The 22873-nt window shown below is 43.6% G+C and overlaps 1 protein-coding gene across 1 annotated transcript in view; it reads right to left on the bottom strand.

The window, feature by feature from the left end:
• Positions 1 to 426: 426 nt before the first annotated feature.
• The window catches only part of PRKCQ (protein kinase C, theta), a 75855-nt gene continuing 53408 nt past the window's right edge, over positions 427 to 22873 (bottom strand). The window contains exons 14-17 of the mRNA XM_008577321.1: positions 19279 to 19417; positions 11179 to 11367; positions 3526 to 3654; positions 427 to 1515 (exon numbers count right to left, since the gene is read on the bottom strand). Of these exons, the coding sequence (XP_008575543.1) occupies positions 1360 to 1515; positions 3526 to 3654; positions 11179 to 11367; positions 19279 to 19417 (613 nt within the window). The 3' untranslated portion in view covers positions 427 to 1359. The remainder of the gene's footprint in view (positions 1516 to 3525; positions 3655 to 11178; positions 11368 to 19278; positions 19418 to 22873) is intronic.

Below are 22873 nucleotides of genomic sequence, written 5' to 3' on the forward strand. Positions count from 1 at the left end.
AGTCGAAGGTGGAGGGGACAGAACAGGAGAATGCTTTGTCAGGACTCAAGGCGGCCAGTTCGAGACGGCGTGCTTCCGTGCATAAAAAGCTGCTGAAAGGTGGATGAGGCTCGAGAACATTCCACAAGGCTGGCAGGAGGTCAGCCTTGGAGGGAGTGGTGTTGGCTGAGTCTGAGTGCAGAGCCTCGAGATCGCTGCTTCCAGAGATCTTGTGGGGAGGAGAAAGGGGAATACCATGACAATAATTAAGGGTTATCTGAATTTCTCACCCCTTTTGGGATTTTTTTTGGTTCCCAAATTTTAAAACATCAGCTCCATGCTAGCTGCATTTTGATGATCAGCACGCTACAGCCAAGTTCTGGGCGGTGGGAGAGGGGTTGGGGGGGGTGGGAATTAAACTATTGAGGCGTCTTTATTTCTCAATTTTTATTCCATTTTTATACATTTACCTCTTTGTCACAAAGTCACACATTTTATCAAAATATACAAACAGCACAGATACTTTAAAAATGTATAGTTAGAATTGGAACTAAACGAGACGGACTACTGCCAACAGCATGCGCGGGTCATGCCTAAGAGAGACATATGAGTCATTAAACCTTCAGTAACGGTAGAGAAGGGATTGTTTTCTTCTCTCTCGGAAGAATCACGCACTTTATTCCTTTTCTTATTATAACGTGAGGGTGGTCATGAGTGACTGCTCTGACACTGAAACCAGCTGAGAAGGGAGGGACGGAGAGGTTGTACTGGTGAGAGTGGACTGAGGCTGTCTCTGTTGGACTCTGATTTCTGGGTTGGCAAGGTGTTTTGGTAATCCTTCCCTATCAGGGACATGAGCTCTTCCCACTTTCCATTTTTCTTTTTCCCATGAATTTCATGGCTAATCAGAACAAATGGATTTGTAAAACTTGAGTTACAAGCTATGTTTATTGTGAAGAATTCCATGACGACACCAGGCCATGGGCTGTGTCATTCTTGAGAAGTTTGATTCATTAAGCATTTTCTGGATCAGCAGTGGGTGCCCAAGAGAAGAGCCATAATTCAGAGCAGTATGACACTTTCAAACCTTTCACAGTGCAGAGAACCACCTTTCAAGTAGATAACTAGGGTTAGCAATGACCTAACTTTAAGAGCATCTGTGAAAGAGGCTGGGAGATAAAACAGAGGGTGTCGTCATTAGTGAAGTAGAGTTGGTTCCTGCTACAGATAAAAAGTCACATGAGGCGCTCACGGGTCTCAGCCTTTATCGTTGAGTGTTTCTGTTCTTTTCCAGGTTGAAAAAGGGACCCAGGAAGTGTCGCTTGAGCCAGTTCCCAGGGAGCGGGCACATTGCTTCGTGTGTCTTGGGAGAGGCAGGATTCAGGAGATGAGCCGCTCCATCCCTGGGTTGATGAAGGAGAAATTCCTGAACATGTTCTGGTCCATACTGTTGATCAGCGCTCTGTCAGCAAATGACAGCCGGGGTTTCTCATTTAAGAATTCTTTGTCAAAATTGCTGCAGTCGTACGGTGATTTCTTGGTCAGAGCATGAGGGGAAAAAAACGGGAAGAAAATCAGCCACTGAATTCATTATCTTACCTTTCATTATCTAGGCTGTAATCGCATACAACAAAATTGGAGTTTGCAGGTAAACTAAACTAAAGTGATACAGATGATCACGTATGGCTTTTATTGATCCCAGGTAATCAGTTTATCAGTAATATAATTAAATTCATATAAATTCCATTGTAGACATTCAAATAGGACCTAATGTGTCTAGTTCATAGTTTACATGAAGCAGGATTGGCAACCTTGAGAAAGTGGTGAGCCCAAATTTGACCTCTGTGTTTTCAGTCTACTTGGAATAGCAGGTGGGGGGGGGGATAAGGGGAGGAGGAAAGGGCGACGGGAAGGAATTTTGCAGATTACATAGCCCCATTCTTTTATCAGTATCCTTTGCTATCGCTGGTTCCCCTACCCGTGTTAATTTATTACTGATCATCTTGGACTGTCTTCCATGGACAACACAGACCAGAACAAGCTCCATGCAAACCACTTGGTCCATTGATTCTCATGGCCGAAAAAAAAAAAAAAATAGAAAGTAAAAGCAAACACCTGTTAATAACTACTGTTCAGTATGGTGTACATTTTGGCTTTCTAAGATTGAGAATAACCATTATCAAAGAAAGTCCTATGAGCCTACATTAGCATAACTGAGAGTCAGCCCCTTCTATCCACGCATGAGGTTAGTGGCCCGTGGCCTCTGTCTCCCAATTGCTGCTCAGACTATAGGTCACAGGAATTCCTCCCTCCTGGCAAAACTGGAAATTGTCCTGCGGGGAAGCTTAGATCAAAGTTTTAATTTCTATGTAGAAAATACCAGGTCAGTCTTGATCTGCTGTGGAAGGTGAGACATGACTTAAATTGTTCTGAGAGCTAAAACAGGGTAAATGATTGATCACAAGCAAATGATTAGCCCACACATCAGATGTGGTACTGTTACAAATAGGCACTGGGGGCCAGTCTGCCAAACCCATGGGACATCCCTGCGCTTGGGACAAATGTTGAGAACCACTATCTAACCCTGGGAAGAAGGCGCATTGCTTTTCCCAGCCATTCGCCATCACGACTACCAACCATGGCTGTTTCCTAAGGTGAACACTTTGCCGTGAAGCCCATGAGCCTGTGCAATCTCAATGGAATGACATGGCAGAGAGGGTCCCTGTCTGCACAGGTGATTACCACCTGTTCCCAGCAATCACCAGGAATGGTTCAATCGGGCAAATCCACCACTTTACTCTTTTGAAAGTTATTATTTATTTTTAAAAATTATGGTAAAATATACATGACATAAAATTTACCATCTTAACCACTTTTAAGTGTACTGTTTGGTGGCACTGAACACATTCACATTGCTGTGCAGTCTTTGCCACCATCCATCTCCAGAACTTGTCACCTTAGACTCACTCCACTTTGTCTTCACTTATGGTGGCCACCTGCATGTGAGTCAGGTCATTCTGCCTTTTCTGATGCAGGTGAGTGACTTTTGTTTGTGAGTATACACATGGGAATTTAGAGATCTATCTTTTTCTAAGCAGCCATTTACTTTTCCTTCTTAAACTGTGGAACACCTAACAATTGCCTTTAGGGAATATAGTTACATGAACACCTTACAGATCATAGGTCAACTTTAATAAATATCATAGGAAAAATGGCTCCACAATTCCTGACATAGGATGCAAGTTTGGGCCACCCAGACTGTGACCATTAAGTATGTGTGTATCACATGCAAAAACTTTATCTCATTTGATAGTCACCCCTCACCAATACATGTCCAACCTAAGGCAGGTGCTCAGCCATTCATTCTTCATGCAGCTGCATTTTAACTGCAAGGTTAAATTGTGGGAAAAAGAGTAACACGTCCTGCGCCCCCCATCAGCCAGATAGGCTGTATTCAGGAAGCACCTTCTCCGCAAGGGTCGGGCAGTGCAAGGAGCTGCAGGGGAGAGAACTGCTGAACCAAATGGCCCACGGGAGAGTACTTACCACTTTAGGCCTGAATGGAGGGTCAATCTCCTTTCTTTCAAGTTCTTCCCAGTTGATCTCCCGAAACAAAGGGTGCTGGCGGATGTCTCCCCTCACTCCCAGCCTCTTTTCAGGTTCTCGCACAAAGAGCTGAAAGGCAGCATATGGGGACCGCTTACTTCTCGAGGAATGATCAACCTTGCAGCAGTGGATGTTGTGTTTCTTAGTGTACGAGCCACTCGCTTGTCTAACCTTATTTTTCTACTTACCTTTATAAAGATTGACTAAAGTCAAACTGGTCCTGACACTCTCCTGAATGAGCCTTTCGGAATATTCTAGAGTCTGTCTTTTGCTCCCTGGACATGCTATCTTTTGAGTTCCATAGACCAGGCTTGAAATCAGCTTTGCCATGTGTTATTTATGGGAACTCTGGCAAGTGACAGAACCCTTAGCCAGTCTCAACTGTAAGTGAGCTAAATGCCCTCCTCACGGGGCTGATCTGAGGATTAAATGAAATAGCAACACACTTACATGCACAAAGCACAAGTGCACATGTATGCACACACACACACACATGCACACACATTTGTGCACTATACCTCCTCGTCTGTGAAACCCTACAGTGTAGAGCAAGTGATCAATTTATTTGTTGTCTGAGTGATTGCCCATCAATTGAGTATGATTTCATAAAAAACTGCCTCCTTATGACCACATTGTGGGGAATCAGGTATAATATAAACTAGTCCCAGATGGTCAGCCTCGGACTTCACAAGCCATCTGAGTACTGGGAATCCCTCTTGACTCCTACAAACCTGCTGGATGAGTAATATTTAATTCCAAGTTCATTTCATGATCTCTGAGCTGGTACATGTATTTTTTTCCTCTTTGCATTGGCCCCTCTCCTGCTATTTTCCCCTATAGGGTTAAAATGAACACTGGCAAGACAGGAAAGAAAACTTGGAAACTTTTCAAACTTAAATAAAACCTGCCTAGGACATTAAGGAACAGGAGAGTCTAAACATTAACTTAGAAAACTAACAGGTCCTCTGGGTGTCTGGAGTAGTTTTCCTTTATTCTTACACCAGCTAGATGTTTATTTATGAAGTAACCACTATATAGGGCATCTTAAGGAGGCTGTGGATCTTTAAAACAGAGAACTCGGTGAAATGCAGTGATTTCCCAGGAGGCTCTGGCAAGGGTGTGACCTCCGTTGCCACCTAATTGCAGGGATCTCTTGCTCTTACTGCTTGTAAAAACAGCCAGTTTACATATTGTAAAACACTGCTTGTCTTATATTACATTACTGCTTGAAGTCTTCAGAGACTCTACCAAAAAAATAATGACCAAACAACATGCTGTAGCAAAGATTTTTTCCCCTCTTTTTTAAAAGTAGGAGAATCTCTTAAAATTCTAAGTGAGATGCTCATGCAACTACCTAGTATTTTCAACTGGTAAATCCTCAGTTCCTCTCTCTGCCTTACCATATGGTGGCCATTGAGGACTTTTATGGCAGCTTGGGGTTCCCAAACACCTAACTAGAAAATCACTGCATAGTGTAAAAAACACAAGACTGTTATCCAAGAGATTCACTACCCACATGGTCATTGATAACTTTTCTGTGTCTTGATTTACTCATCTGTAAAACAAAGGGTTACACTAGGGATCGCTGAGGCTTGGTGATTTCTAGCATCCTCCGAGTCCTTGGCTGCTGCTCAAGGCTTTCTGGAGCCTGGTGCTTATGCATAGGTGCTTCCATTCCCAATGGAACCACCTCCTGTCCAGACATATCAACTCACAGAGGGATCTCCAGCCTTTCCTACCTCTGTCCTTCAGTAATGACATTTCCTTCTTGCAAGGAGACACCTTTCCTCATATTCCATCCTATTTCCTTCTCTTCATCTTTAAATCCTGCTCCACCTTTCAGGGCTCAGCTTACACCTCCTTTTCTTTGTGAAGCTTTCTTTGATTATCTGAACTGACAGGGAGCGTCCCCTCCTCTCCTAGCCCTATGCACGCTCATGTGTTTGGTTAAATCATCCATGCCGACCAGCGTTCTTTGAAAGTCAGGTACTGAGCTAGATGCTTCATGTAGATCATCCTGATTTTAATAACAAGTTGTAAAAGCAGGTACTTTATCCCAATTGTCAGGTGAGAAACTGAGGCTCACGGTAACTATGTAGCTTGCACGAGATCATAAATCCAGCCACTGGTGGAGCCTAAATGATGAGCAGCTTCCCTCCCACTTTTCTGTTGGATAGTCTCTCCTCTAGCTCTGCAGAACCTCTTCCCTGCATTAGAGAAATTAGCACATTGTATCTTTTTTCCAAGTCTGTCTTTGCTTCTAGACTATAAACTCTGGAGGGCAGACACCATTTCCATTTCTATTTCTTACGGAATGTAGCACAGTTCCATGCACATAGTAGATGCTCAGTGAATGTTTGCAGAATTAGTGAATAAGCTGCCTTTGCACTTTGTTTATCTGCAGATCATGTGCCTTCTGTCTTCATCTTCTCTCAGCCACTTGTTTTCAGCATATGGAAAATTCACTTCTGTAAACTCAAGAACCAGTACCAGTCAACAGATAGAAAGCAGATTGATTTTTTTTTAGAGGCAGAGGGAATGAGTGACTTGCCCCGTGCCTCTTCCCTGGAAATGATCATAATAACTGGTTGACCTTCACTTCTTCAGGACATTTTGATAAAACAAGATTAGATAGAAGGTGTAAGTGTCTCAAGAATAGGTCAAGAACTAGCTCATGTTTTTAGAATTAAATGCATCAGGGAATTAAGTTAGAAGTAACTTTCCTGGGCCAAGCATGCACCATCTAGGCTTTCCATTAGATGTTCTTCAATGAACATGTGGCATTTGTACTGAGATCATCATGGCAAAGAGGCTTCTGAGCTTGTTATATATACCGTGAAATTGTAAAAAGTGTATTTTAAAAAATAAAATGAGTAATGAGAATATAATATAATCTCCAACTCTGAAGTTCAGTATTCTTTCTAGTTTTACACAGGACAGTAAAATATTATAGTCTCTGCCCTTTAGCAAATCAACCTGCCTGAGGTCTTGACGATGACTGGTGACCTCACAGGGGTCCAAATTAGCAACTCTGTGGGAGGAAAGCTGCATCGAGAAATAAAATTCATGAAGAAAGACTTGCTTTTGTCCATAAAAAGCTGTCAGAAAGGTGGTTTACATTTATAGGAAATAGCACATCTCTTACATACATGGCCAGGATGTAGTTGGAGTTTGTTGAAATTTATTTGACAGTCTGGGCAAGAAAGCAGTTCTGGGCTGCTGAGGATGGCCACCCGTGACTGGTGACAGATCATACTGGAATCTACCTTGCTTCTTCAGTCACTCCTCAGATACTTTCTATAAAAAGGAGAGGTATTTCTGTTCGAGATCATTAGTTTTCTGTTGTTTTCAAACAAATGAACAGGACATCCTGGGTGAGTAGAAAAGGATGTTACTGCCATCCTGGCTGCAACTTTTGATGTGTGCAACCTCTCCTGATGTGTAATTGTTCAGTGCACAACCTGCATCCATGCCCTGTGAGGGCGAAAGGGGACAGAGTCTGGTATTGATGCCGCTGCTATAACAGATGCCACTAAACGCTGATTTGTTCAGCTTTTCCAGAGGACCCATGACTTCTGGGCTTTACAACGTTATGTAAAATTCCCTAGAGGAAATTTCTGAGAAAAGGTATTACCTTTGACTTTTGCAGAAAAGGGGGCTCAAGGATGTGGGGGCTGTTGGATCAAATTTATAAAGCAAATGAGGAGTACAGATGAAGCTAGAAGCCAGGCTTACAGTCAGTAAGTTGCTTAATGGAAACTAATTTTTGTACCCCAACTGCAAGAATATGTGCAGGAGAAAAGACATGGAATTTTTACTAGCTTGCATGGGAAATAGGAAGCCCAAACTCTCTACGTGAACTTAAAACTTTTTTCACCAACCAGTCCTTTTTTAAAATCTCCTTTACCCTTAATTGTCTTGGTTTCTACTCTATTCAACCAAATCTATTTTCTACCGGCCCAAACTCTCTACGTGAACTTAAAACTTTTTTCACCAACCAGTCCTTTTTTTAAATCTCCTTTACCCTTAATTGTCTTGGTTTCTACTCTATTCAACCAAATCTATTTTCTACCCTATGGCAAATCTTTCTCCTGTCACTGAAACTCTGAGGATGACTTTTTCTTCTTTTTTTGGTATTTGCATGGCAGTTAGCTTTAGATTTAGTTTTGCTTATAAATTTTTTATTTTGAAATAAGTATATATTCAAAGGACATTGAAAAGATAGCAGAGATGTCCTGTGTGCCCTTCACCCAGTGTCCCCACCTGGTCACATCTCATGTAATGACAGCACAAGGTCAAAACCAGGAAACTGGTGTTGCTACAATGTGTGTGTCTAGATCAAGCCATTTTATCACATGTGCAGATCAGGGCAAGCCCCATGACAAGCAGGATACAAACTCCTCCATCACCATCTCCTTTTATAGTCATACCCACTCCCCCACCCCTGCCACCCCTCATCCCGGCGACCACTAATCTCATTTCCATCTCTGTGATGTTGTCGTTTCAGTGACGTTACATAAATGCACTCAGAGCATGTGACCGACTTTTAACATTCAACATGATGCTCTGGAGATGTATGCAAGTTGTTTTGTGGATCAATAGCGTTCCTTTCTTTGCTGAGTAGGTTTCCATGCACATGACTTTTTGCATTTTCCCTCCAACTGGAAGTAATCCTTTCCTCCTACCCAATCTTTCTCTCCTTTGAAATCATCACCCCCAACTTCTTTCCACAGAGTGACTTGGTTAGCCCCGCCTTCACCCTCAGCCCTAGCCTGAAGCTGTCCCAGATCCTGAGATTGAGCTGAGTGTGGGAAGCACCATGGGAGGGTTGGTTTTTAGGGGCACCGGTGTTGAGGGATTGTGTCTGTATCACCAGGGCCCCCCTGCTGTGATCACCTGAAGCCAGCCCCTAGGTCTGAAGATGACCTCACCCCCCTGATGGTACACACCAAGCCTCTCCTCATTCCTTTTTTTCCAGTGGGTTTTGTTGGCCCAGGCTTCTCAGTGTAGCCCCTCAAGCTATGGACTGAAGTGTGTCCCCCCAAAATTAATAGGCTGAAGCCCTAACTCCCAATATGACCATGGATAGGGCCTTTATGGAGGTAATTAAGGTTAAATAAGATCATAAGGATCCAGTAGGATTAGTGTCCTTATAAGAAGATACCTATAAGATTATGATCTGATAGGATTAACGTTCTTATGAGAAGAGGCACAGAGCACTCTGTCTCCACCATGTGAGGACGCGGCAAGAAGGAGGCTGTCTGCAATCCAGGAAGACAGCCCTCACCAGAACCGACCCTGTTGGCACCTTGATCTTGGACTTCAAGCCCCTAGAACTGTGAGAAACAAATGTCTGCGCGGCAAGAAGGAGGCTGTCTGCAATCCAGGAAGACAGCCCTCACCAGAACAGACCCTGTTGGCACCTTGATCTTGGACTTCAAGCCCCTAGAACTGTGAGAAACAAATGTCTGTTGTTCAAGCTGCCCAGGCTGTGGTATCTTGTTATGGCAGCCTGAGCAGACTAAGATACTTCACGTTGAGTCCTTCCTCAATGTATGTAAATGTATGTAAGTTAAATGTATGTAAAGTAAAACTGTTCACATTCTAATCCCACTAACTTATTTTCACTGTTGTCATCTTTTTGTTGTTTTTGTTGGTTTATTTTGAAATGAACTTTCATTTAATATATGTGTTTTGTTCAGTCATTAAAAGTGAATTTAATTGGTCGTTTGGGGAGTTTCCTAAGTTTATTGCTTGCTTGGATCACAGTCAGAAAGCGGAAGCTGAATGGAACTGGCTCAGATTTTTAAATACCTGGTTCCACTAGCCTTGGACTGGGTGTCCTGTGAGAGCCTTGTCAGCACCTCTCACAGTCAACATCTTGATGCCCCATAGAGAGCTCTGGAGTTGTCTCAAAATTTTTAATGCCCTAGACGAGTTGTCATTTGTATTAGAGAGGTGGAGGTGTATACCTTTTAAATTTAATGCCAAGTAGTTCTTCAAGAGAAAAGAGGAGGCTAGTGAAAAAAGATGGGCCTTTTAAATTTCGATTTAAAATTCACTGATAGCTTCTAATGTTGAAGAACCTTATCCTATTCCCGTTTTGAATATAGAAAGAGCAAGGCTAAAAATTATTTCTCTAAATGATGGTTTTTTTTTTTTTTTTAAACCAGCTGACATATGAGATCTTAGAAATCAAAACAATGTTTCTTCTAAAACATTCTCTATTCTTGGTCCACTTCTCTTAGATTTGCCAGCCTCTTAATCACACTGGTGGGTCTCTTTGATCCAAATATTTGCTGGGACAGCTCAGTAAATGTAGTGCTTATTATTCCTGTATGTATTGGGCATGTCGTATTGGCATGATTCATTTTCCTTATACAGCTTGTTACACTCATACACTAGAATCACATCCTCAAAAAAAGGTAGACTGGACTCTGCCTAAAGTCCAAATCTTTAATGATGTCTCTCAGATGTTCCTCTGTCCCTGCACTGGTTTGCCTCGGGAGCTCCTGGTTCATGGCACATGATTCTCAGGGCCCAGTTTCCATTTATAGCACCGTACGCTGATCTTAATGCATCCTGGGCTATCATGGACAAGGGTCTGACATCTGCTTTGATGGTGAATTCTGGAGATTGCTGCTAAGATGGCAATGGCCTGTACTCTGAGAGTTTGTTAGGGTAAAGGATGCATCAATATTTCCAGTGGACACCAGGTAGGGCATGTGGGGGAGAGCTGGTCTGCCTGTATTTTAAGTAGTGCCTAAGACAATCTGCTGGAGGTCAACCAATGGCGGGAAAGGTTGTTCCTGAATTAGTACTGGTACAGTACATGGGCTAGGGAATGAATTCAATGGCCTCCATCTCAAGGGTTTCAGCCAAAAATGTCCCCAGGGATAAGTATTTCCAAAGAACCTACAAGAGTGCCTTGCAAAAGTCTCAGCTGTAATCATGCCAAGTTCAGAGTGTGAAGCCATCCAGCCGACTAACAACAGTTCTTTCTCCCTATCCCTTCATCCTTTCTGTGCTCCCACCTGGTATGGTCTGAAGCAGAAGGTCGAGAGAGGGAGAGGAAAAGAACAAAGACGCAGTCACCCCCAACATGACTACACTCACTTTGCACAGGTGAACAGCTGCCAGCTGTGAACTCTGACCAGAGGAAAGAGAGCACAAGTCTCAGCTTTAAAGTTAAAATTGACATGATGACTAATATCTTGAGCTGCGCAGTTTTAATTTCTCAACTGAGACAATGTTTTATGACATAGGAGTGACAACTGATTGAGTTTTAAGCCAAAAATTGTGCTTGTTCAAAGGATCAACTACATCTCCACATAAAGGCGTTCAAGAGTCATGGAACTGGTCCCCGGGCATTTCTTTCCTACATGATGCACAGGAGGGTCTATCTAATACTCACTTTGATATAAATGTTCATAGTATTGGTGTGTCAGTTAAAACAGAGATAGCGGGTATCCCACTTAAATCCAATACAGTCATTGTTTACCAGGTATAAATCAGAATCTAGAAATAAATGGGAATATTGATCAGAAAACCTAATACTAATCTTATGAAAACTTTCTTGACTTCATTTCTTACCTTCACCAGAAGGTCCTTAGCTTCCTTCTCAAGCCATCGGGGGTAAAAAGGATTGTCCATGCGGATGGAGTGGAAGAGCTCTTCTTCATCCTGGCCGTGGAAAGGCGACTGGCCGATGAGCATCTCGTAAAGGAGAACACCAAAGGACCACCAGTCAACAGAGTGATTGTATTTCTGACCCAGCAAGATCTGTGTGAACAAAAGGCAGAGTCGCAATTAGTAGAAATGAGGTTGATGATTTCCTTCTGAGCTTCTCAAAGCCACTCGGTAAATGCTCGATAGGGTGACAATACATGCCTTCAACAAAGGTCACACTGAAAACTGTATCTTTTGACAAGCTGATGAATGGACAGAAATGCCAGCGTTTTTGAGTTTGAGTTCGAGGAAACATTTTTGAGTTTCCATTTCTACTTTTCCTCTGGCTTTCAGTGAAACAACTAAACTGTGCTGTTTGCCTTCCTTTTCCCATCTGTGCCATGAGGACTTGTATGGCAGATGTCAGAGCTACAAAAGCTGGTGTGTAGCTCAGTGCCTCTGACGTGAACGTCTAAACAAACCAAGCCCATGTGCTTTACAGACTCCCACTGTCCTGAGTCTTTGCTTAAAATCTCTGCAGTAATGAAGCATCCAAAGAGGCCATCTGACCAAGTCCCTTCCTTAAAGCCTAGCTAGTCATGGCTATGACATGCAGGAGTCACATTTGTAGTCACTGTAATGCAGATTCAAATTGTGTGACTATGTGGGATGGAGAGCCCAGGATAACAAACTGTTCAAATTCAGAAATCAGAGACCTCTAAGAGCTGTGCATAGCTGGATGGTGAATTTTGTGTAGAACTGGTCTGGTCTACCTGTTAGGAGGGTGGATGTAAAGCCTGGAATCTCACCTAACTTCTTAAAAGATTTCTATCCTTTCACCAATTCATTTTCCTGTCAAAAAAGGCTTTGTATGCTGACCTTTCAGCAACTTCCTTGTTTAATGTTGGAAGGTAGAGCTTGCAACACTTGTCATCCAAAAAAACTGTGCTGTGACCTTCTCTAAGACTGTACCTAGTAGGATCCATCAACAGATGGATGGACAAAGAAATGTGGTGGTGGGTATACAGCCAAAGTCAGGAGATCGAAGAGACGTCTGCACACCCATGTTCATTGCAGCATTATTCACAATTAACCAAGTGTCCATAAGCAGGTGGGTGGACAAAGAAAATGTGGTATATATACACATGGAATACTATTCAGCATTTAAAAAAAGGAAATCCTGTTTAATTATGCTAAGTGAAATAAGCCAGTCACAGGAAGACAAATACCACGTGATCCAACTTATACGTGGAATGTTGAAAAGTCAAACTCATAGAAACAGAGAGTAGAATGGTGGTTACCCAGGGACTGCGGCGGGGGGGGGGGAATACTGTATAATTCTACTTATATGAGGAACCCTAGAGTAGTCAAATTCTAGAAACAGGAAGTTGGTGGTTGCCAGGGGCTGGGGGGAGGAGGAATGGGTAGGTATTGTTTAATGGGTATAGAGCTTCAGCTTTTCAAGATGAAAACATCTTGGAGAACAGTTGCACAGCTATAGAAATATACTTAACATTACTGAACTGTACACTTAAAAATGGTTAAAATGGTAAATTTTATGTATATTTTACCACAATTAAAAAAAATCCTAGTACATAGAAGGAGCACAATAACAATTTGCTAAATGGAGAAGAAGAAAAAGTCTTTGTTAATTCATGACTGCTGCTCCCAGGATGGCTTGGGGACAGGCTATTTTATTACCCAGAACAAAACGGGGAATGGATAATAGTACTGAATCACTAAAGGGGGACTGGGACCGTCCTGGGGGTGGCCATCCTCTCCACTCTGCAGTTTATCCTGGGCGTCGCACGTACCCATAAACACACACACACATGATTGCTATTGGTGCTACTCATTTGAAATGAGGTTTTTCCTTCCTTCTTAAATGGGGCTTTGGAATAAATTGTAGAATTGGAGCACCAATGGCCTTAGGAAAGAAAAATGACACTAGACGTCTAGACATTCCAGTATTTTCTAAAAGCTGCATGTTTTGATGCTGGTGAACTTTTCTGATGGAGTAGAATGATGTTCTCAGCAGTCATCCTGGATCCTGCCTCACCCCTGTGCCTATCCCTGGGACTTGGGATCAGTACCAAGGGAGGCTCAAGGCTACCGTGATGTGTCTCTAACAAAACAACAGCAAAACAGGTTTGATGGCTTTATAAAATGTCACAGCTTCTACTTCTGGCTTAATCTCTTGTTGCATAGTTTTGGAAAGACTCCTTAACCTACCTCTCAACCTCATTTGTAAGAAGTGGCAATCACATCTGGCCAGCTTATTATGGGGCTTTATTAAGGATCTAATGAAAACTAGGAACGTCAAGGTGATTTGTCATATCAACATTCCTATAAGTGCTATGATAAATATCTATTTTGATGAACTTGTCCCCATATGCGAAAATATAGATCAAGTTGCAAATAGAGGGCCGGCCCCGTGGCTCACTCGGGTGAGTGCGGTGCTGGTAGCGCCGAGGCTGTGGGTTCGGATCCTATATAGGGATGGCCGGTGCGCTCACTGGCTGAGCGTGGTGCGGACGACACTGTGCCGAGGGTTGTGATCCCCTTACCGGTCACACACGCGCACACACACACACACACACAAGTTAGAAATAGAATTTTGCAACCTGCCACCAATTTCCAGTATAAAAATGCTGTCCACTGGCCTTAACTCAATATTTAAATGTTAAAGTTTACTAAACTTTACAAAATTTATTTTAAAATTAGAAAAAAATTAAGTTTTCCTTAAGGAATAACCTAAAAGTAGACCTGGGAGAATGATAAGAAAAGTAGAGACGCATTAAAGTACAGTCTTCGTTCAGGCAAGTTTGCCCTTAAGTGGGGCCAGGTACACACGCAATTTCTGAGACATGCCACCAGGGGGTGCCAAAGTGAACACAAACTGCTGTGAGCAACACATCTTTGTAAATAAACAACTACATTTGGCAGGACAAATGAAGAGACATTTAGAGGACAGGAGACAGCTGGAGTGGAGATTAAGCCATCTAGGCTAGATGATGTCAGTAAAAAATTTCAGTCCTAAGGCAGGAAGAAGCAAAATGAAGATTTACACACAGAACAAAATATTCCCTTAAAGAACACTAAAAGATGTTAGGAATTTTCCTTTATTATGTCTTTTATTTATAAGAACGCCTTGAGCTAAGTCCTGCCATTCATATTTTAAAGAGGATAATGATTGGACTTAGGGATGTCACATGCCTTATTTGAAGTCTCCTAGTTAGTGAGTGGAAGGCCATGTTCTGACTTCCAGTCATGGGGCATTTTATAACATCATGTGCCTACATAAAGTTGTCTCCTGGTTTTAAACATTAACCTAACAAGGTCATGCTCACACCATTGTGCGTGTGTGTGTATTTTTTGGGAGGGGGGCAGCTGGCCAGTGTGGGGATCCAAACCCTTGACCTTGGTGTTATCAGCACCAAGCTCTAACAAAGTAAGCCAACCAGCCAGCCCACACTGTATATATTTCACGAGACAGTGGTGGAGAAACACTGGTAGAGCAGGTCCTTTCTGTCTCAGCCCCAGTGCCTCCCCTCATTATGGGCTGTTCATTCTTCTTTTGTCCTGTTCCTTTCCTTCCCCAGCTTTACCACTCCATGCCACAGTCCCTCTTCCTCCCTGACAGTGGTGAGACCTGCACCTCCTGCAGCCTTTGGGAGCTGGTGAGCTGAGCGGCACAGGCCTCTGCGGGGATGTGCACCTGGATAAGCGCTGCTCCAGTACTGAGTGCCCCCCGGGACCTCTGTGCTTTTGGTTTCTGGTGATTCCTACTTTCTCCAGGGAGCTGCTTCCTCCTGTTGAAACCCCACGTGGATTTGCTGGGTAGCTAGTGTGCATTAGAAAGCAGGAGGTTTTCCTATTTACCTGTTTCCCTATTCTTTGTCTAAATGAGCCTGGACCTCTGATTTTATACCAGACCCTTCTTGCTCCTAAAATGGGAAGACAGAGGGAGCAGCGGGGCCTTGGAGAGGAGCTTCGGGTCTCGGGAGACACAGACTGGGGACACTATCTCCCGGCTGAGGGGAGCGCCGACTGCGACTGCTTTTCATGCGTCATTCCTGCTGCTACTTTGAAATGCATTTACTGCTAGGATTTGAGTTCTCCTGATAGGAGAGATCAGTGTCCGCTAGATGGGCTCATGGCCTTTGTCCCCAGCCATTTTGTGCGCCTGTGTCTTTCTAACTCCTTGCCTTACCTTGTGCTTTCCATTAGCTATGGAATCCCTTCCCCGAAGGAGCATGTACTTTAACAGAAAAGGTGACAACTGCATAGTCATAAAGACGACACAAGGCAGTGCAGGCTTCGAGCCCCTTTAGGGAAGGTTAAGTGATTACTAGGCACAGAGGGAAAAGAGCACTGCTCCACTTTCGTTCTGTTTTTCAGGATGAAAAGGGCAATGGGCATGTGAGGGAGATAAAGAAAAACCTCACACGGTAGATGGCATGAGTATGGGGCCTTGAAAAGCGGGTGGGATGCTGTGGGATAGAGAAGGGGGAGGCTGCTGAGGGTTGCGTGTAAAAGAGGCCCAGAGGTGGGGGATGCAGTACACGTGCAGAGTGGGTGTTTCAGGTGCACGCCCTGGTGTGGGCGTTTATTCAGGAAACCTGCTATGAGCTGTGGGGAAGAGATGTGCCGCAGGGTGGGCAACTCACCGTCCCAATGGGGAGAAATCAGCTTATTGGTAAACTGCACACACATGTGCTTTGGTAGCACAGAGAAGAGACTAGTCCGAGAGGTGAGAAGCATCTTTAGGGAGAGGATGGCTGTGGAGGTGGGATGGCCACAGACCAAGGATGTGCAAGGCAGAGCAGGCACGGTGTGGCCCTGTCAGGGAAAGCCAGCACTTGTCTATGCCTGGACACATTGTTGAGGACTTATGCTCAGGATTTTGGCTCATACCCAGCTGAGAGTTGCGGACTTCTCAAAGATTTTAAGGCACTGGAGTGACAGGTTTGCACATTACAAAGGCAAGTCTGGTAACTTGGCAGACCAATGGCCTTCATAGGGTCCATAAACCAAAGAATGACCCAGATGATCTAACGGGATGTGGGAGGAAATTTAGAACTTTTATTTATATTACTTTTTAAAAAATCTGAAATAAGAAAGAAGTTAGGCTTTATGAACATTTACATGGGTGCCCTTGTTAAGAAACTTGAACAGTCCGTGGGGTATCCCTCGGGAAGTCTCATCTCAGAAGGAACTCAGGGGCAGCTTGGCCTGTTCATTTATTTTCCATGAATCACAAGGTAGCACAGGATTTGGGGTTCTGTTTTAACTAACTAATTTTCACAAAGTGACAAGTCCTTAAAAAGTTATCTGCAAAGAGGCTTGGACTAAAGGTAGTACTGCAGTGATAATGCGAATGCAATATGCAGATTAAAGATAAAACTGCGATAAGTAACACAAACATGAGCAAAACGTGAGAACACGGCGGTGTTGGCGTCTCTCTTACTTGTAGTTCAAGCTCTTTGTCAGCCACATATGATGAAGCTGAAAACAGCGACGACCTCGTTAGTTGTGTTTTAGCTGATGAGAAGGTGGCTAAACCTTCGTCTCAACAAGAGCATGATCAAGAAGTTTGAATGCACAGAGGGGGACACAGGAAAGTCAGGTGCAAGGGCACCACCAGGACCCGCAGCAAGAGATGCCGGTGCTCCTGACCAGGGCGGCAGCAGCAGGGATGGGAGGGCCTGGAGAGTCTTTGGGGACTAAATCAAGGGCATTCACATTGAGGATAGAGAAGGAATGCCAATTACATTCCTAATTAGTATTAGTGAAGGGAGAGTCAGCGAAGGCACAAGATTAGGGATGGAAACAGACATGAGAGGTCCAATTTTAGACAGTCTTGCTGTTTGGTTGGATTTTGGGGGCTAAGGAAAAAGGAGAAAACTTGGATAATTCCTAGTTTTCTATCTAGACAACTAGGTGGATGACAAGTAATTCACCAAGAAAGAGAAAAAAAAAGTGTGTTGGGGGGAAGTTCACCAGAGAAAGTGAGTTTTGGAGCAGTTATGTTTGCAGGGCCTGCGATTTTCAGGTGGAGCTCTCAAGCAGGAAAAAGAACTTGTGGGTTTGGAGCAAGAACAAGTTCAGGCTGGCCATATTTATTCTGGATCTAAACCCATGGTCACCAATGCAGTGCCCATGGAGAATGTCCAGGAAGAAGGGAAGAGGACCCAGCCTGAAGTGCAATGGAGAGAGGCGTGCTTGAAGATGAGAGGTGGAAAGGGTAGTTGCAAAGTGAGAAGCGGGTCACTGAAGCTAAATTCTGGAACTTGCAGAGGGAAACAGAATCAGGAAGAAGGTTGCCAAGGCCACGGCGTGAAGCATTTACAGACAGGAATGAAAAGAGCAAAGCAAACACGTTAAGATGTCCTCAGGTGCAGAGGAAAGAAACCGAGGAAGCTCACATGAGGTGGAGAAAATGACAAAGGAGACCTCTGCTGGCAGTGACCGCGAAGGGGGATGGATTATAGAACTATTGTTAAGGGGAGTTCAGCCGCTGAATTGAGTCTCTTCTCTGAGGTCTTGATTAGCTTTGGCTTCTCTTCAAACTGGAAATGGTTTAGTGCATCGACATCTATATTTGTGCTAACCTGAATGAAGCACAGATTTCTAATATCAAAAAGTTGTTAAATCAATGAACCAAGCTCTGGGAACTTGACAATTCCTAGAAAGTTAGAAGCCATAATTTCTTGTGGAACAGAGTCCAACCTTGCATTTAAACAAGGTTACATAAAATCAAATACCACACAATCACAGGGTAAAGTCACTTAGTTCTTAGACTGAGGCTACCACAATTATTTTGGCAATGGCAAGAATTTGCTGCTAAAGTTATTCTACCCAGGAAGTCTGAGGTTGGTCAGTGTCTTTATTAAACAATCATCCATTCACACATTTATTAATTCAGTTATTCATTCATTCTTCCAGAAGGTGTTTATTAGCACCTTCATGTGCCAAGACCTGCACTAGGTCCTTGGATATAAATGTGAATAAGATCACACAGATCTGCCCGTGTAAGACGGTGGCACAGAACCACATATGCCTTGGACCAATGTCAGTTTCCCAGGTTTGATACTGATCCCCAGCCAGGGAAGATGTAACCTCTGGGGGAACCTGGGCAAAGGGTACAGATGGCAGATGTTTCTGCACTAGTTTTGCAACTTCCTGTGAATCTATAATTATTTAGAAATAAAAACCTTCAAAAAAATGAATGAAAAAACCAGTCCTTGGCTTTAGAGCAAACATCCAGTCATGCAGGGAGATCCAAAGATAAAAAAGCAACTAGGAGAAGTGCTGTGCTGTGCTGTGGGAAGGACCAAGGGCTGAGGGGGGTCTCTAACCTCCAGGGGTGGGCAGCTGGGAGGATTATATAATGAGGGGAGAGGTGGGTTTAGTTAGATTGATGGATGCCTTCTGAGCAAATGCCATTCCCTCTGGATGCTGAGAATATGGTAGCAATGTATTATTATTATTATTAATTATTGTTATTGTTATTTTGGCAGGAGTGGGGCTGAGGTTTAACTGTCACATACTTTCTCATTTAACGTGTGCAACACCATAGTGATGTAAGTATTAGACCCATTTTACAGAAGAAGAAATGAAAGTCGGTGAGACCTTGGCCATCTCTCCATGGCACACAGGGACAGCTTGGAAACCCCAGTTCGGGTCTTCGACCCCACAGTGAGACCACTTGACTTAGGTGGGATTTGTTCCCATCTGGCTTTCCCCCAGTTCCTCCTTCTGGTTTGTCTGAGTCTAGTTCAAGGCTGGGGGTGGGTCAGAGCCATGACAGAAAGAGAACGAACCAGTCGAGCCTTGGAAAGGTGTAACTAGTATGAGTAGCATCCCACATGAAATAATAACAGCGAGCCATACGTACGGCTGCATTTATGAAACACTTAGAGAAACAAGCACAAATCTGGAACTGAACCGAAACACTTAAAACCTGCTGATGCTGAGCGGGGAGGGGCAGTGGCGGGGCTCCCAGGGGGGCAGGCCTCCTACCTCCGGGGCGATGTAGTCAGGAGTCCCGCAGAAGGTATTTGTCTTCGCGTCTCCTACCATGTTCTCCTTGCACATTCCAAAATCCGCAATTTTGATATGTCCATCTTTATCTAACAGGATATTATCCAGCTTCAGGTCCCTGAAAAATAGAAGCAAAGCACAATCTCACTTTAACACACATGATCTTGTTAAACTAGTGCCGCCATGGAGGCTCAGTGCCCACTGCCTGCTGTCCTGGTCACCGCGGCCCATGCTCGGGACTTTGCCCATGGCCCTGTTGCCCCAGGTCAGCCCACCCAGGCCTCTCTCCCTCACAGATTTGTGTATCTTCCATGCCCGGTTCAGCACAACTCCAGAGCTCAATCCAGATTCCTGGGATGGCTGGCACGGCAGGTGGTGAGACACGGCTTATGCACTGTGTTCTCTCCCCAGGGCAGCACCCTTAATTTTAAAAGGGGTCTTCAAGAAACTGTGTCTAGATGAGAAGAGACAGCTCACAATGAAAGACCACCTCGGGCTGGTGGCTGATGATGTGTTTGGTGCAGGGCGGTGTCTAATAGCACACAACACACATCTACTTAATTACCAAGTGGGGTGTAGACAAAGCTGATTCTTCAAGGGAATGGCTGCTGCTGATTCCTCTTTCTGGTGGCCCAAGGAGCAGGGCTCAGTATAAGGAGACAGAGCACGGACCTGAGGCGCTTTACCCAGGACTTTCCCAGGGCTCATGGTGAGTGAGGAAAGGTCTAAGGAATGTTCTTTCTGCCATTTTCTATATATTTCTCTTTGTTTCTTTGTGAGTGTATTACACAGCACCTAATTCCAAGTCCAGATGAGGAAGCCTATTCCTAACTGATAAAGAACTGCTCCAGAACCAGAATCCATGCGACACCCGAACATCAGGTCAACACATTCCTCTTTCCTTAGAGAAGCAGCATACCCTTACAATATTTAGGTAAATGTTATGGATAGTATTTTTCTTAAAAAAATAAATGAGCCAAATTATGTCTACCGGTGTAGACATATTATTTCACCTGTTCACCCAAGGACGCTTTTTATCATGAATACACATGACACCCTAAATATTTGAAAGTGGCATCAAGTTTTCTCCTCTTTTTTTCACCAAGGTCAGGGACAATTCCTCCTATCATGTGGTTTTCAGACCCTTCCACATCTGGCTCCTACTCTTCAAATATCTCAGATTTGTCCACTTTCTTCTTGAAAGGTGGCACTCAGAATGGAACCAGTATCCTCCAGATGGATCATGTGATTGGCACAGGTTCTGGTGGTGCTAAGAGCTTCTGTTACCAGCCTCTTGCCTTCTGCCACCGTGCCCTAAGATACTGCACCTGTCGTTTTAGTGGTTTTACCCAATAACGGTTAATATTGAGTTAATTGTAAACAAAACCCCCCAGGTATTTTTTTCTGTACTGCTGCTATCCTAGATCCTTCTCATCTTGCATCTGTGAAATTGATTTTTAAAAGATAATTCGGGTGCTTCACTTGACATCGATTTCTTTAAAATTTTTATTTTATCGATTTTAGCCAATGAAATTTTATGAATTCTGGTTTGTTAAATAACATTCAGCTTTTCTTCCCCTTTATTTATTTATTTATTTATTTTTTGTCTTTTTTCCGTGTCCAGCAACGGATCGCAACCCTCAGTGTTGCCCCCGTAAGTCTGGGACAAGTGGGTGGTGATGGCTACACCTGCCTTCCTTAGTCAGCTAAGATGACTTGGGAGGGAGTAGAAACAGCCGTTGTTCTTATCCCTTACTGTACTTTTTTTTTTTTTTTTTTTTTTTTTTTTTTTTTATAGAATTTGCTCAGGCTCCCTTCTCAAAGATTCTTCTCCCAATGGGCCTGGTGGGTAACCCTGTCCCCTCGGCCAGTTGATGGACCAGAGATGGGTGCCTGACTCAGCTGGACCATTCATTGTTTCTCTTTGGGGTGCTGAATCATGATGTGGGGGCACCAGTCTGTCCCAGTTAGGTGCCTGAACTGTAAAGACACCTAGGGCTATGGTGGCGTTTGCCCTCGCATGCCCTTGGAGAAAGAGAAGACTAGTCTGCAAAAGAGAGAAGAATGCAGTGGCTAGCCAGGAGCAGAGGTGGAAGCCACGGGAACCCCAGGAGAAGCAGGGACTGTTTGAAAGAAACTACCTCGTGTGGGCCTGCCTTCTTGGTTCCAGTTTCTCGGTGAGGTCTGGCTTCTGCTTAAGCAAAAGTTTGAGTGATTCTATGTTCCTTGTCATCAATATTCATGTTCTTCTAAAGTTCCCATCACTATTTGTTTTGTCTATCTCTCTGGTTAAACTGGAAGCTTCATGAGGGCATGTATTAGTCTGGTTCTATTGCTTATAACAGAATACCTGAAACTGGGTAATTTATAAGGAAATAAGGTTTATTTTGTACAGGTTGGAGGCTGGGAAGTCCAAGGTCCAGGGAACACATCTGGGGAGGGCTTCCTCTGAGTGGGAACTCTCTACAGGGACCTGTGGTGACCAGTTGTCACATGGTAAGAATGGGCTGAGCAAGAGAGCTGACATTCTCACTCACTCTCTTTACAAAGGCATCAGAACCACGCCCATTACTGCAGGAATGGATCAATCCATTCACGAGGGGACAGTCCTCACAATCTAATCACCTCTCAAAGGCCCCACATTTCAATTATCAAAATTAGATTTCCCACCTTAACACTGTGACAATGAAGATCAAGTTTCCAATACATGAATTTTTGGGGACACATCTGACCCACAGCAGGGTGGAAATATATACTGCTTGTTAATTTGATGTATTGTGACTGCTCTGATAACAGCACAGCATGTACTGAGCTTTTGATAAATACTTGTGAAATGAATTCATCACCAACCAGGGATTATCAGCTGCGATTAATTCCTGAGTAACAATTCCCTTTTACTGCTTTCTCCACCTTCTGTGAGAGTAAGTTAGCCAGAGAACTCGAGAGTAGAGTACAACTGTTTTAGTGGAGTTGAGACTACTCACAGATGTCCCCAGAGTAGACGTCTTCCATTGGGGCCGACTTGGTAACCTTCATTACCAGCGTGTCACTGAAAGGGTCTGTCTGACTGGGAGACCTGGAGTGATCTCACATTCATGTCAGTTCTATTTCTGTCTCATGCTGACTCAAACGCTGTCACACATTTACCATCAAGACTGAAGGTGTCCACGACATCTTCTCATTAGAGAGTGCTAGTTTTCTGTCTCCCTGATCTTTCATTGGAATTAAATACACAGTTTCACTGGAATTTATCAAATATATCCCAGTAAGTCCAATTATAGGTTGTATTGAACTCCTTATGCTTAAGTTTCAGGTTCATTACCTATTCCACACACTATGCTATATTGATATCACTTTGGGTTTCTGCTATATGAAACGTATTTGCATCATTTACAGCCATGTACAAATATTTCTAGCAATTTGGCTGAAGAATGGTTTGGTGTTTGTCTCAACGGAGCCAGATATCCGCTGTTCTGATATATACAGATCCTGAAAATAATGAACATAATAGCTAATATTTGCATTGGGTTTTCTTTTCTTTTTTTTTTTTTTCCTTTTTTTGTCTTTTTCCGTG

The sequence above is a fragment of the Galeopterus variegatus genome, unplaced genomic scaffold (assembly GCF_000696425.1).
Source record: "Galeopterus variegatus unplaced genomic scaffold, G_variegatus-3.0.2 Scaffold1490, whole genome shotgun sequence".
In the NCBI taxonomy this organism is placed as follows: Eukaryota; Metazoa; Chordata; class Mammalia; order Dermoptera; family Cynocephalidae; genus Galeopterus; species Galeopterus variegatus.